The sequence below is a fragment of the Papaver somniferum genome, chromosome 3 (genome assembly GCF_003573695.1).
Source record: "Papaver somniferum cultivar HN1 chromosome 3, ASM357369v1, whole genome shotgun sequence".
Classification (NCBI taxonomy): domain Eukaryota; kingdom Viridiplantae; phylum Streptophyta; class Magnoliopsida; order Ranunculales; family Papaveraceae; genus Papaver; species Papaver somniferum.
Genome location: NC_039360.1, coordinates 196,781,592 through 196,797,028, shown reverse-complemented (window position 1 = coordinate 196,797,028; position 15,437 = coordinate 196,781,592). Strand labels below are relative to the sequence as shown.

At 36.0% G+C, this 15,437-nt stretch overlaps 1 protein-coding gene and 3 long non-coding RNA genes across 4 annotated transcripts; 2 read left to right on the top strand and 2 right to left on the bottom strand.

The window, feature by feature from the left end:
* Positions 1 to 6,177: 6,177 nt before the first annotated feature.
* Positions 6,178 to 8,238, bottom strand: LOC113360496. The gene is made up of 3 exons (XM_026604002.1): positions 8,138 to 8,238; positions 7,411 to 8,006; positions 6,178 to 7,226 (listed from the first exon to the last, which is right to left on the bottom strand). The coding sequence occupies exons 1-3, from the start codon at positions 8,236 to 8,238 to the stop codon at positions 6,178 to 6,180; spliced, it is 1,746 nt and encodes a 581-aa protein (XP_026459787.1).
* A 1,573-nt stretch (positions 8,239 to 9,811) lies between these two features.
* Positions 9,812 to 11,654, top strand: LOC113362011. Its single transcript, XR_003365486.1, has 3 exons — positions 9,812 to 10,002; positions 11,103 to 11,187; positions 11,300 to 11,654. It is a non-coding gene; the product is annotated as an uncharacterized LOC113362011 (long non-coding RNA).
* Positions 11,655 to 11,679: 25 nt separating this feature from the next.
* Positions 11,680 to 13,637, top strand: LOC113362012. Its single transcript, XR_003365487.1, has 4 exons — positions 11,680 to 11,713; positions 12,837 to 12,931; positions 13,155 to 13,267; positions 13,411 to 13,637. It is a non-coding gene; the product is annotated as an uncharacterized LOC113362012 (long non-coding RNA).
* A 541-nt stretch (positions 13,638 to 14,178) lies between these two features.
* On the bottom strand, positions 14,179 to 15,233 carry LOC113362010. Its single transcript, XR_003365485.1, has 2 exons — positions 15,081 to 15,233; positions 14,179 to 14,383 (listed from the first exon to the last, which is right to left on the bottom strand). It is a non-coding gene; the product is annotated as an uncharacterized LOC113362010 (long non-coding RNA).
* Positions 15,234 to 15,437: the final 204 nt, after the last annotated feature.

The window sequence follows — 15,437 nt, the reverse complement described above, 5'->3', positions numbered from 1 at the left end:
AGGAAAACATAATTAGTAATTAAGATAAAATTATTCGTAATTAAGACAAACGTTACAATTAACATAATAAACAAAAAATAAAGACACATTCATACATTACACATACAGCTCATAAAAGAAAAATCATTTTATTTCTTTTCAAAATCAACCAAGACATTTAATCCATCAATCAAGACATTTAATTAGTTTTTTTTTCTTTTTTCTATTGGTTAAAAAGACAGAGCATAAGGCATACATATGGAAAGCCATTTCATAGATTCACAGTAATAATGTGTATACATATATATATAGTAATAATACAAAAATTAAAATACAAGAAAATATGGTACATGGGATAAGAACAGACAGATAACGATCATAGATTTTATTAACTGGTCACGTACTTCATTATAATATAAATCACAAAAACAGACAAATATACATGATGACAAAACAAATAATATTTAAATATGATACATTGTAAATATATATATATATATATATATTATAAGGGACAATGGTTTTTTACCAATGAACGGTAATCTACCGTTCGGACACATAAAGAATGGTCCAGATTTAAAAGTACAATTTAAACATATATAAAAAACTATCCAAATTGAGATCTATAATTTGAGCACATAAAAAACGGTCCAAATATAGCCACCTAGGGTCGAGATTAACGGATATTCTGATACTCACACTCACACTCCTTAATTACATTCCATGTTTCACTCTTCCCATATAACCTCTTTAAGAGGCGTTTTTATTTGACTCATTAACGAATGGGTCATATAGCCAAAAAGGCTCTTTTTCTGGACCAAATGGACAATTAGAATTTGTCCTGGGTCAAACAGCCAATGAAATCTTTTTAGTGTGGAGAGACATTACTACCCTTTTGTAACCGTTCTAACCCCACGTTTTCATCAAAACCACCCACGAGCTCCCTCTCTCTTCACTAAAACCACAACGTCCTTCATCCCCACGTTTTCACCCCAGCGTCCTTCATCTTCATCCCCACACCAGAAATCGTTTTCATCATCTTCATCTTCATACCCAGTTACCAGAAATCGTTTTCATCTTCTCTTCAATTTCATCGTTTTCATCCACTGTCTCACAACAAATTGAGGGGAATCGGTTTCATCCACCGTCAACACCACCATCAACAATACTAGAAACTGTTTTCATCCTCCGTCTCTAATACACAATTAACTCTACAACAATGGTTTCAGTGAATTAGGGTTTCAATAATTTCAGTGTATTGGGAGATTTTAGGGTTTCAATCGATCTGTTTCAGTGTATTTGGAGAGTTAGTGTTTCAATAAGTTTCCACAGAATGTCTCATATAACTCGTAAGTTTTCAAACCCTAACTCTTTTTTGTTATTAATTTCAGAATTGCATGATTAAATTTTTGAATTGGTTGTTTTAATTTTTATTTTGGTTGTTTTAATTTGCATTTGGTTTCATTAAGTATTAAACCAGTTTAAAACAGGATGTAACTGATTTGTTTCACTGTGAAATTGGTTGAAGTGAAATTAGATCTGGGTATCTGATTTGTTTCAGCAGGGTTTAAACCAGGATTTAACTGGTTTCATTTTTTGTTAATTTGCAGTGTATATTGTTTCAAGCAGATTAACACTGGATGAAACCAGTTTCGTTCAGGTTTAAAGATACATCTGCGGTTAATATAAGACTATTAGTATGTTGTGAATGGGATGTATGAAAATCTATGTTATGGATTGAACGAAATTGGATTTGCATTTGGCTACGAAGTGAAACTCAGCAGGTGTTTGAAACTGGGTTTCATCAAATTTTAAGTTAGAATGTAAATGACTTGTTGGTGGTATTAAATTAATGATTAAATGGGTTTGCATCTTGTTATTTAATTGTTTTTAATTTTTAAATTGCTTGAAGTGAGATTAGATGTAATTTGGTTTTCATCTTGGCTTGAATCTGGTTATATCAACTGTTTCAGCAGGTTTACACTATTATGAAACTGATTTCATCCAGGTTTAGTTTGCAGTGTATGTTGTTTCAGCAGACTAAGACTGGATGAAATCAGATACATCCAGGATTTTGCTACTTTTTAAAGTTAACTTTTGAAGATCTGTATTAAAGTTAGGTCCTATTTTAGCTTCATGCCATAAATCAGTTATTCTGAAACCTGCTGAAACTTGGTTTCATCCAAATTGTTGCAGGAAGCGGTAGCAAGAAAAGTAAGAAGAGTGTTGTTGCTGAAATTACATCCAAGAATAAGCATGATGTGAAAGTGGGCGGAGAGTCTAGCACAGGGGATATGGAACTTGTAGATGCCGTAATGGATGAAGACAAGTTAGAGAAAAAGGAAGGGAAGAAAACGTTCCGATCAAACCTGAAACCGACAGTTGAAGTGCTGGAAAAACTGGTATTTACTGAAGCACAAGAGGCTGTGTTAAGGAAGACTAAATTCTGTAAATTTATTGAGGCGATCAAACAAGGTAAGGTGGGCAAGGCTGAATGTAGCAAAGCTCTAAGGGCGTTAGAGTTCATCATAAGAAATTTTGACCCGAAAGAGTTGGCATTCAAGATTGGTGATCAAGTTTTCAAGACCGATGCAAATCATCTTGCTGTTGTTTTCAAAATGCAGAGAATATGTATGAGTAAACAAGATAAGAAACTTTATGGACCAAAAGAAGACCCAAGTTTGAATACTTCTGAATTTTACAAAAAGTACTTTCTTGAGCCAAAGAGAAGAAAAGGAAAGATGAAAAGAAGAAGGCTGGAGCCAAAAAGAAGAAAAGGAAAGAGAAGAATACTGGGGACAAGTTGGATAATAAATACATTGTCGAAGGAATACATACTGCTATGAATGAAGAAGGAACAGAAGAAGACTTGGCGAAACTTTTGTTGATGTTCATGTTCTGTACAATATTCTTCATAAACACTGAGGTATGTATGTCCACTACAAGTATTTGAACTGCCTACAGTCAATCGACACCATTAACAAAGTATCTTGGCCCGATCTCATTCACGAGCATTTAATGCAAAGTATTAAAGCTGTATACGAGACACCATACTCTATCAATGGTTGCAGCTTCTATTTGCTGGTGAGCATCGTCTTCTATCTTTTGAATATATTTTTTTCTTACGTTAAATGTATCATGCAGTGAGTAACATCTTATATATTATCTTTTGAATATATTTTTGTTTTTACAGTTATGGATTTTTGAGCAAATGAAAGGCATTAACAGGAAAGACAACAGTGATTTATGGCCAAGGTTTGCAAGATGGGACTTGTATAAAGTATCTTGCGAAATTGAGGGGAAGCTTGAAACTCTTTCAAGCAGTGAGGTAAAAATCATCTTGTTATTATAACTGGATGAATCCAGTTACATCTTGTGTTGATGTTGTTTAGATTCATTTTTAAAATTTTATCCCCTATTATAACTGGATGAAACCAGTTACATATTATGTTATAAAATGATGAAACCCATTATCTACCAAGTTTCATCCTGTGTTATTAGTGGATGAAACCCAGTTACATCATGTGTTATGATAAATTTATGTGTTTTCAGGTTGTTGACTTTGTTGGTAGATGGAGTCAAGAGGATAAACAACTATGCTTGTTTGGTGATGAAAGGAGGCTGAGTCTGAAGCAAAGGATAAGACAATCTCAGACTTGCAAAGTGAAGTGGAAGCCTTGAAAGCGCAACTCAAGCCTCAACCGGGAACTCAACAAGATTCCTCTCAAGAGATTGTTCTTTACACCACACCTGAAGACTATTTCAACATTAACATCACTCAGGAGATGAATAAACCTGTGGAGGAGGATGTTCCTAAAAACGACATCACTCAAGAGATGAACAAACCTGTGGAGGAAGCTGACAATATTCCCGAAGCAGAACCTGTAACACCAGTTCCTAGAGCAGAACCTCTAGCACCAGTTCCTACATCATAAATCAACCAAGAAGAAATTGTCGCAGCAGAACCTCTGGCAGTTATTGGATCGCTTGATAATAGAGTGAAGAACGTATATAAAAGGGATAGAAATAACAAGTTTGTATCAGATGATTATGAGCGTGCAGAGAAGAAGCATAAGGACGATAAGTTGAAGAAGTTAACAAGGAACAACAAGCTGTGGAAAAATTACTTGATGAGCGGAATAAGACAAGCTGAAGAGAAGTTAATAAAGGAGTACTTTGTAACTGGAAAAGTAAGGTACGTATCCGCATGCTTTTGTTGTTTTTTTTTTTCATTCTACTTTTCTTATTTCTGTAAAAGTACTGCTAAGTTTATACTAAATTATATGAACTTGTTTAAATGCAGCGACTGCGTTTGGAAGTCCAATGGAGGTGTATGTATCAGTGGAGAACACATCCAGCAACTTGTTTTCAATCAGCCATTGGTGAACACTATTTTGGAGTTTAAAATCGAAAAATGGAGACAATTGTTTCAATATGGCAGTGATACCAAAGGATACTCCAAGTCAATCTTTCTAAGCGCGCTTGCATGGGTAAACATTTTGAATACTACATTTTAAAATGAATGAACTTAGCTCTGCAATTTGTTTTCATATAACTTTTAAGTTAGTGTAGGATGTACCTGGCTTGCATCTGTTGCTTGAAATATAATTCTCTCACTAGTGTAGAATAAAACTGAGTTTCATCTAGCTATTATATATAGGATGTAACTGGGTTTCATATGATACCTGCAGAAACTGGTTTTCATCTAGCATTAATGACAGGATGTAATTGAGTTTCATCCATTTAAAAAATATGGATTAACTGGTTTTGATTCAAATTTGTATTCAGGCTGATGTCATTGCGGGAGATGAGTTGGACGCTGCAAAAATGATAAATGCTGAACTGCAAAAGATTGATGTCGAAACGCAACACTTGTTCATCCCAATGCTGAATCAGAAAGAACATTTCACATTGCTTCACCTTGACATCCATGGAAGAATTTGGACACACTACAATTCTCGCCTAGGTTCTTCAAACTATTTAAAAGAAGCTCAAATGATGGCGGAAAGAATAAATCATCTCTTTCAAGGTCAAATTCAAAGTACTAGTATGGATGACGTTGATGTCGTTGTTCAATCAGATTGTCCACAACAGTGCGAAAGGTAGGTCGTTAACTCTTTGAACTGAGATTATAACATACAAACTGAAACGAAGTTTGAACCGACATTACATTTTTTTTTCCAGATCGTTAAACTGACATTACATATTCATTTGTCTTGCAGTGATGATTCGATGATGTATGTTATCTACTACATGGAATAGGAAATGACAGACGGTTACTCCTTTGAAGGCAAAGATACTATTGGAGAGGAGATGGGCACAAGACGAATCAATCTGGCATATGAAATCCTAACTGATGAGAATAGCTGCTGGAAAGTTTGATGTGTTTAGGTTGTTTAGAAATTTTTTATTAATGTAGTTCATTTGGTAGTACTTTTTTTTTTTTGAACTATGTCTTCGCATACAGTTGTGATCCGTGGATTCGTCTTAATTAAAATATGAACTCTTTTACTGAAAAATGCCTATACTTCAATTTCATGATGGTTGTGTTTGAATATGTTAGCCAGAAATGATTAAATTTGCAGGTTGAAAATGTAACCAGGCTTGGATGAAACTGGTTACATCCTAGCCTGTATAAAACTTCAATTTTTTTGTCAGATTGTAACCAGGCTTGGATGAAACTGGTTACATCAAAGCTGCATAAAAACTGTTTTCAGAGTGTGCAGGTTGACAAAAAATAGTTTTTTCTGTCCATATGTGATGGATGAAATCCAGTTTCATCCTGGCCAAAAATCTCATTTTTTCCAGAATAGGCATGATGAAACTGGTTACATCTTGTACAATTAAATTTGAATCTTCGCAAACATTCAAATTTTACAGTGAAAAACTGAAGGGAATGTACAATTAAACAATCAACATAATACTAAAAGATATATACTATAAAAATGAAGAGAAATACTTGAAAAAATAATTCCATAAGATATATTTTTATGAACAAAAGAAACAATCCAAGGTAAATACTAGTTGCGAAAATATAATTCAAGGTAAATGAATCTTAAATGTGCAACAAGAGGCTGCAGAGAAGAATAAACTAATAAAGATATCATGGTAAAAAGCTAATAAAAGATATCATGGTAAAAAAATGCACAGAAGAAATGAAGGCTGGAGATGTTCTTAAGCAGGTACTTAACGTTGCTTTTACGCAGGAGGATGAGGACACGTCGTCTTGTTATGATGTGCCTGAGTATGGCAGTTACCGCACGTAATTGGTCTCTTGAAACTTGCACTACCTGTGTTATGAATCCGCTTCTTCTTCGGCCTACCATGTTTTTTTCCTACGACAGTTGGTGGGTTCACGAGATCTCCAGTAGCAACATCAATAGGCTTGTCGTAATCAGGAATGGGGTTGATAGGACGATCATACGAAGCACGGAAGCTATCAATGCTGAAATACAGATTAATGTACTCGTAAACATTGATGTTATTTGAATACATACACGCAATAGCGTGATCACAAGGGAACTTCTCAGTACACCAAACCCTACAGCTGCACTGAAACTTCGTAATATTAACAGCATGCGTGTGCTTTCCATCAAAAACGTCCCACTCCATGTCACCAAACTTGGTTATTCTCCACTGGACACCAGCACGAATGGAAGCCAACACTTTTTTCTCTAGCCTGTGACAAATGAATTCTTTATACGTCGCCCCCTTCCTCTTCCTTGTACTCATCTGTTCCATAATTTTAAGTCTGATCCAGTTAACAAGTGTTGCAATAGGCATACCTTTTGCTTCCTTGATCCAAGAGTTAAAGGACTCTGCAATTTTTGAACACATGTCGCCGTAATGACAACCCAGACAATGTGCATTGGACCAACATTCCACTGGAATCTCACTCAAGAATTTGTGAAGACCATCACATCCCATATCCTTCAACTTTTGCATACCCTGATCAAAGCCTTCATGAGTCGATGAATAGAAACATTCTTTGAACAAACCCATCGCAGCACAATGCTCTCCCTTTTTCTTGTTGGTCTTATTGCGGACATTATTCTTCAAATGCTGGTAACACCAAGCATGATAGAAAGTTGGGAAAACATCATGAATCCCTTGGATCAAACCCTCATGGCGATCCGAAATAAAAGTTAGTACACGAGGACCCAAGATAGATTCTAGTTTCTTCAAGAACCAATGCCAATTATCAACAGTTTCAGCTGATACGATACCATATGCCAGAGGAAATATTCCTACAGAAACAAAACAAACACAAAAAGAAAAAATCATATCAAACTGACTGAAACTGCTATTGTACAGAATGAAACTAGTTTCATTCTCTAGTATGACTTCACCAGTTAAGGATGAAACCGGTTTCATCCAGTGATAATCTGACATAATTTTTTTTTATGACATCAAAAATAAAAGAAGACGTACCATTATTCGCATTCTTCCCGGTAGCCGCCATAAGACAACCCCTAAATTTTCCAGTTAGGAAAGTTGCATCCAAGAACAGTATCGGGCGACAATATTCGAAACCAGAGATGCAATCATCGAAGGCTAAGAACAAACTCTTAAACTCACCACCTTCAACAACTAAATCATCCCTACTACCTGTATCGTGTTTCTTCACGGCTTCACACCACCATCTCAAGTCAGTGTATGATTTAATGTCCTTGCCATACAATTCCTTGAAACATAATTCTTTCCTGGCATGCGCCTGATCGTAGCTCACTTCCAACCCATAATCACTTTTGAGTTCTCTAACAATATCCCTGGCTTTCTTGTTGGGATTCTGTTCAATCTGCTCAAATATCAAACTCTTGATAAGTTCGCGCGTAACCGGATCAGCCTTTGTTCCATCACTATAACCAACACAACATTTATGTTCCCCGTTATAGGCCTTGAGGAATAAGTGACCCTTCACATTGGAAGTCTTGGGAGCTGCATGAAACATCCAGTCGCATTCCAATTTCTCCTTGTAATAACATTCCACCGTATATCGTTCTGGATTGCTCTTGACGACTCTCACCCTGCGACCAAAAAAATGGTTATATTCTCAACAACAAGACGAGCTTCATCTCGTCCTCCATAACAATATTGACCAACACCTTTTATAATAAACTCCCATTCAGCCGCCTTGCAAGATCTTTTAATTGCCAACTTTCCATTGTATGTACGTTCTTGAGACATGGGGATATATTGAGAAGAAACAAGCTCTTGAGAGGAAGGAATAGGTGACTGAGCTAAAAGCAACTTCGTCATTGTAGATGTAGGAGTAACTTTACTGCTGCTTGGAATATGACAAGGATTAACCAACTGAGCTCTGCTAGGGTCTGGTGCTAAACGAAACTCGCTCATTCTACTACTGCTCGGAATATGACAAGGATTAACCAACTGAGCTCTGCTAGGGTCTGGTGCTAAACGAAACTCGCTCATTCTACTGCTGCTCGGAAGATGACAAGGATTAACCAACTGAGCTCTGCTAGGGTCTGGTACTAAACTAAACTCGCTCATTCTACTGCTGCTCGGAAGATGACAAGGAGTAACCAACTGATCTCTGCTAGGGTCTGGTGCTAAACGAAACTCGCTCGTAGTAGGTTCACGAGCAAAATCAGGAGCACGAAGAGGAACGCGTTCAAATAAACGAAACTCCAAGAAAGACAACTGGTTAACAATACACAATGACAAGAAAGAACAGAGCTTCACATCACTGTCAACAACATTGCTTCTCCCCTCATAGTCAAATACAAACTGAATTGAGTCCGGTAAAATGATATTCCAATAAGAACAGACATGCGCCTTCAACTCATCAACTGTTGACTTCGTAGTAACTTGGTATGGACACGCATCGGTACCCCGGATAACCACACAGAGAAAATGACGATCAATCTTCAAAAGGAATATATAAAAACAAATCTTCTGAATCTGGATGTATTCAATTGATAATATGTAAACAAATTAGCAGCAGTACATACTAATTCAGTTCACATCACAATTGAACACACAAACTTCACATCTGTGTATATTGCATTGAAAATCAGATTACTATACCCTAGAAAACATGATTCGAGACAAACCCAAATAATGGACAAATTGAAAAATTTACCAGTCACATAATCACCTAAACCCTGGATATTCAAAATCAACAACTAAAATCAAAAATTAACAAAAATTAATCATCAACAACTAGAAATTGCTTCAAAATCGACAGAGAAACTTCAATTGGACAAATTGAAACTTACCGATTCGACGCTATTATAGAAACTTCAATTGCTTCAAAACTAACTCAGAAACTTCGATTAGATGAAACTCCAATTGATGAAACTTCGATTCTACAAACGTATTAAACAATCGCTAATCATCATGATTGATAAACGAGATCTGAAGAAAAAAAACGAGCTCTGAATTGCCGATTTCTGCAGAGCTCTGTGGGAAGGGAAGAGGAGGTTCTGCAGAGCTCTGCGGGAAGGGAAGAGGAGGTTCTGGAGAGCTCTTGTTTGGTGATGAAGAAGAAAACACAGATGAAGATGATGTTTCCAAGTTGAAGAATGAACTAGCTGAGAAGGACAAGATTATCCGTCATTTGAATTGTCGATTTCTGCAGAGCTCTGTGGGAAGGGAAGAGGAGGTTCTACAGAGCTCTGCGGGAAGGGAAGAGAAATAAATTCTCTTTGAAAAGAAGGGTTTAAAAGGTTAGGGGGTATTTTAGGTAAGATACATTTTTTTTTTTAATTTTCCTGGACCAAGTATCCAAATTGGCTATATAAACAAAATATTTCTGATTTTTGGCTATATAAACAGTATCAAAAGCTAAGAATCTATATGACCCAGGAATTTTGTGTTTTGGTCTTACTGACCAATTTTGTGTAGCGTGAGAGACTCATAGGCTTTTCAATATTTATTAAAGGATCAGAAAAAAGAAGTTTCAGATTAGGATTCTTATTAAGCTGAGCATAGAGAGAATCAAGATGGGTAATTCCTGGCTAATAGTGGCTTAAGAAGGGAAAATTTGGAAATACAAACTAGGTTTGATTCTTTTCTCTGTTGGGTTGTTCTTCATTTATTTTTTGATTTTTTTGTTTTGATTATATTTCTCTAATAAAAAGGAAAATTTGGAAATCTATTGCTTCTTTTGGTTTTCACCTGCTTTTGGAAATATACCATTAGCATAACAAAGTAGTAACAAAGGTTGTGTTGTGCTGATGTCGTTGATACTTATGTTTACCTTCATAATGCCTTTTTTTTTTTTAAATTTCTTATGGCGAAACCCTATATTTCATTTTATAACGACAACAATACAATAGGGGAAAATGTGATTACATCCTTATCAAAAATATGATGATTGTTTCATTTTCACTTCCGTTGTAACTTTCTCGGCGAATTAGATGAAGTCAAGGACGGGTAGTTGGGAGCTGAATTTTGAGGATCGGGTAGTTGATTTCTTCTCCTGAATTCTTATGATCAAGCACATTATTTCTGCGTCATTGGAATCGTTGTAGGTTTGAATTTGATCAGTGCTGCAGGTGAATTTTGAATATGCACATATATATATTTTATCTACAACAAAGACTCATCAAATACACTATTACATGAGATTGAAACACATTATTTCTGCGTCGTTGAAATCGTTGTAGGTTTGAATTTGATCAGTGTTGCAGGTGAATTTTGAATATGCACATATATATATATATAATCTACAACAAAGACTCATCAAATACACTATTACATGAGATTGAACTATAACCTTCCCTGCTGTTTATTCTTAAATTTATATCTTATTGTTTTAATTGGCAGTATATACTTAGTGTGAAAAGTGAATGGAACTGACAGGGAATCCAAAGCTATTGGAATAAAAAGCAACAAAGAAGAGATCTACAACTTGATAATCTGATTTGTGATACTCACTATATTGCTTATGTTGGGCATAAAGAGAGATTAATCTGATTTTTCAATGAGATCCATATAGTTGTTCTCTAATTTATAGTAGGTTTTTTTAGGGTTTGGATAAGACCACATATCCATATGTATTACTATTCAAAATTTACTTCCTTGAGCATGCCTATGTGATCAACTGGCAGCTAGAATTCACCGTTTTCATTTATGTAGATTTTTTTTCTCTGTTGCAGGGAAAGTTTCCTAATATACGCCTATCAATCTTGAGATGACATGTAACAGAAGATCATTAAGCATCTCCTTTTACCATCTGGTTTGGTAAGACTTAAAAACCCCTTTATCAAGTTGAAAGTTACTTGAATATTGTATGCTTACATATGTACAATTACTATTGACAAATGTGCATTCATTGTCTGTTGATATGCTTAAGACACCATGCATACAAGTCTATGGTGCAATGGCAGCGCACCTGGCTTCAGTCCAAAAGAACGTGTGTTTGATTCAAGCCATATTGTTCTACAATTTCTGTTTTTGCTGATATGGAAGTAGTCGTCCACGATTAATCTATACTTGAAATTGTATCATCTAATTTTTTTTTTTTACATCAGCTCGCTTCGATTGGTTCTGTTTCGATGTAATTAGTTTATCAACGTAATTAATTTGTGATGTACTCTCGATTTGGGATTTGATAAAGATATCGTCTCATGGGTTACATTACTGAGTACATCGAATTCCTGCGGTGTATGCTATTAAAGTTACTACAAACTTGAACTACTAATACTTTCTTTTAGTGTTGTTCAAGGTTCCGCAAATACTATTCCGCCTCCCTGCTTTCACCAATCAGGTAGTCTTATGTTGTTTCTATTAACGTGGTTGATTGGCGTGTTCTAATGTATTCAAAAATCTAGGTAGTGTCATGTCATTTCTAAATACATGAGAAATCTTTCCAGTTGCTAACCCCCAACAACGCAATCCTCCCTGTTAATTAGTATCTTCAATTTTTGCTTAATATGTGATGAGATTCAAATCTGGCAGGAAATGAAGATGGCTCTTAAAATTACATGAGTTTCTATAGGATCACTCAAACCGTTGTCTACTAGAAACTTTTCGATGGAGAGGAACAAAAATCATGCCCAATTCGAATTGGGATTGTTCTAATAGACTACGTCTCCACCAACAAAGTTATCATCCTGGATGTGCGCAGTCTCAGTGAGAAAATAGGATATCACATCACCATTTCAAATTACATTCTAAAAAAAGTTCATATACACAATTTTCGCATCACATGCTAGCTAGAGTTCAACTGCGGATGAAATTTTTTCTTACTGTTACCGTCTCCCACGTTTGCCTAATATGTTGTTGTTCTATGCCTAATATGTTGTTGTTCTATTCTAATCTTCTGAACCCCAACACCGGAGTCAAAGATGGTCTTCCGGATTACATGATGTCCCTATAAGATCTTTCAGACCACTGTCTAATAGACTCTCAACTAGATGTTGGATGGAAAGGAATGGAAACCATGAAAAAAATGCCAATGCGGGTTTCTAAAAATTGGGAAGAGATTAACTTCGTCTACCCTAAGGAAGTTACCAGCCTGGATGTGGTCTCCAGACTCTCCACCAACAAAGTCACCACTATCGAGTTCAATAGTTTTTTCTTGCAAGGGTTGTAAAACTTAACCAAAAATATTATAAGACTTTTAAGACAGAACTCACTGCTTTTTGGTTCTTACGTTAATACTTCACAAATTATCTATAACACTACTAAATTGTGGTCACTTACCAATGTTGTTACGCTTGATCCACTAGCTGCTATTTTTATTTCTGGAATTTGATGTGCTTTTGCGGCAGGAAACATTCTAAATTAGAATTAAAAATATAAGGAATTCTGAGAGTTTTAAAGATTGTGCTTACATGCAGCTGCAAACTGATATGCACGGTGATTAGCTTCATGTAATTTATTTTTAGGTCATTTGCCTGCTTGCTAGATGAAATTGGTCATTTATTTCTGGTGTGCAGAAGATCTAACAAAGTTAACACTGCTAAACAAGTTCTCAACAGAGGTACCATTACTGCTATACTTTATTTCTGTTTTGGATGTTTCGCTTCTTCCTCTTTGAACGGAAGCAAACCATAAAAATTTCATTTGCGCACCACCTGAAAATTACAAAGTTAGAAAATGAAAACTCACAATCCCATAAAAATTCTAACATGCCAAAGCCGGTGCCGTAATATTTGATTAAGATTATACTTTTAAGATATTTGTATACTTTTACCAATCCGCAGACACGAACTCGATGTATGGTCCCCATCCTGATGCTGGGGCTTCATGGTTTCCCTGGGTAGTCAATTAAGTTTCCATGTCTGAATCCTGTTCCGATCGCACTTTGCCATCAACGGTGAGTCCTAGCTTCTGATGATAATATCGTATGCAGGGCCCTTATGCTACCACCATATTACAGTGTTAATTCGAAAATCGTTTTCCAGATTACTCTTAATTCATTCAACCCCGTATTAACCCGTACTCTGCCCGTGCCTTCAGGATTGAACAAATGTATTTTTTCCACTGTGGAAGTTGAAGACGACTCAAACACTAATGATAGCCACGAAGAAGGCCCACGCTGATGAAACGATTCAAATGACGGGTGAGGAAGCTGACGTATGAGTTCCAACTCACCGTTAGAAAATTAGATTGAATAAGGCATTCCGAATATTTAGTTCTCTATATTTTATGTTTGCTTTGTTTGCACACCATGTTATCAAATCTATTCGGATGCATGATTATGCTTTACACTTCAATAGTTAGTCTTAAAACTTTAGAACTTTATGTTATGGAAGTTTTAGAACTAAAGTTATGGATGCCATTTTTCACATTGCAATATGGAACTTTATATGGACGAGGAAAATACTGTGCTTCTGAATTTTATAGATTAATGAATGGAATGAACTATTAGACTTGAGTTGATGCTTATAAATGGATTGTATACTCTTCTACACTTATATAGGGAGCGTAAGCATTAGAACTCGGCTAATGCATTCACAAGCCTGGGTTGTACTTTAAAACCGAGGACCCTTACTGAGAAAAAGACCAGCGTCGTTCACCATACACATAGAACTAAAACACATATTCAGAACTAGAGCTGGCAAACGGGCGGGCCGGGGCTGGCTTGTTACGGGTTACACGGGTACGGGTTAACACGGGTCAAAACCCGCGGGTTGATATTCTTCACGGGTGGTCATTTCATCAACCCGCACCCGTAACGGGTTAAACCCGCGGGTTCACGGGTTAGCTGGTTTCCTGGGCATCAAATTCATTTGACATTTTCCATTCAATTCAATCAACAGAAACAGATTACAGAAATACAGATTCAACAGTCAGTGACTCGGTGTCACACCGAAATTAACAGTTGTAGAGCCATCCAAAGGATCTACCATCTCAACATCATCATCCTCACTGTCACTACTCATAACATCGTTATAATGAGTTTGTTCTTGTACACTTGACATCCTGGAATCTGGATTAGAGCCACAAAAACACAAAAATCAGTACATTACTTACTAGTTACTATCAAGGTTAAATAACAAAACACTCACAGAATTCAAACCATACTACTGTCTACTATCATGGTTCATGGACTAACATCAGCAATTGACTTGGATACTACAACATATAGATAAGTGTTTTTCAGGTGTGCTCAAATAATATGGATCACTGTAAGGCTTCAATTGCACAGCACAAACAATATTGATCACTATAGTACCTCTAACTCCTGCACTATCAGTTCAGCTCCATCACAACTATGACCTCACCACAACAACATCATCACCAAATGTAGTTTAACTTATCCATTCCTGCACCACTAGATGTCTAGATCACTCAAAATACACATACAGAACAAGTAAATTATTCATCAACATCTTCTCAGTCACTATACAACAACCCAACAGCCACACTAAAGCTATCACCATTACCATTTCCTTGTCCAGTTCACTACAACAAACAAAGTTTTGTGTAACTGATGTCAATACCACTTCTAAAACTCAGTTTCTGTTTCATTCTTAATAAGTACCAACCTATGTAAAACAAAATAAACCTAAACCCCAATCAATACAGCTCCATTTTATATCGACATAATTCTTAACCTCATAAGCATTCACATAATCTTAATAATGAACTGAAGGCTATACTAATTTACTTACATAAATATTTACCTTGCAAAATGACTCAATCATCAACTTTGGTCATTGATTGAGCAGTGAAAGTTTGGTAATCAGCAGCATAAACAGATCCTGGAACTGCAAGATGGGCAAAACATAATTCAAAAACAATCCAAGAGACTGAGCTTAACAAGCACAGAAGCAAACACACGGGCTAGTCTGGATAGTTATAGTGTCCGAAGCAAAACAGTTCTGACTAACATGTCTACATCACAGAAACTAATACACAGGAACTATTTATAAGCACAACAATCTTTCATTAAACGATGGTTTACCATTTAGTTGCTTAATTATGCATTCTAGTAAAACACCAGTCACACATCAAAATTATACTAAGCATCTTATCCAGAG

Excerpts from the sequence above, each read along its gene's own strand:
- LOC113360496 (XM_026604002.1), bottom strand. The coding sequence starts at position 8,238 with ATGACGAAGTTGCTTTTAGCTCAGTCACCTATTCCTTCCTCTCAAGAG. Across the intron at positions 8,007-8,137 it reads GAACGTACATACAATGGAAA|GGTGAGAGTCGTCAAGAGCA; the intron begins GTTGGCAATTAA and ends TTTTGGTCGCAG. Across the intron at positions 7,227-7,410 it reads CGGGAAGAATGCGAATAATG|GAATATTTCCTCTGGCATAT; the intron begins GTACGTCTTCTT and ends TTGTTTCTGTAG.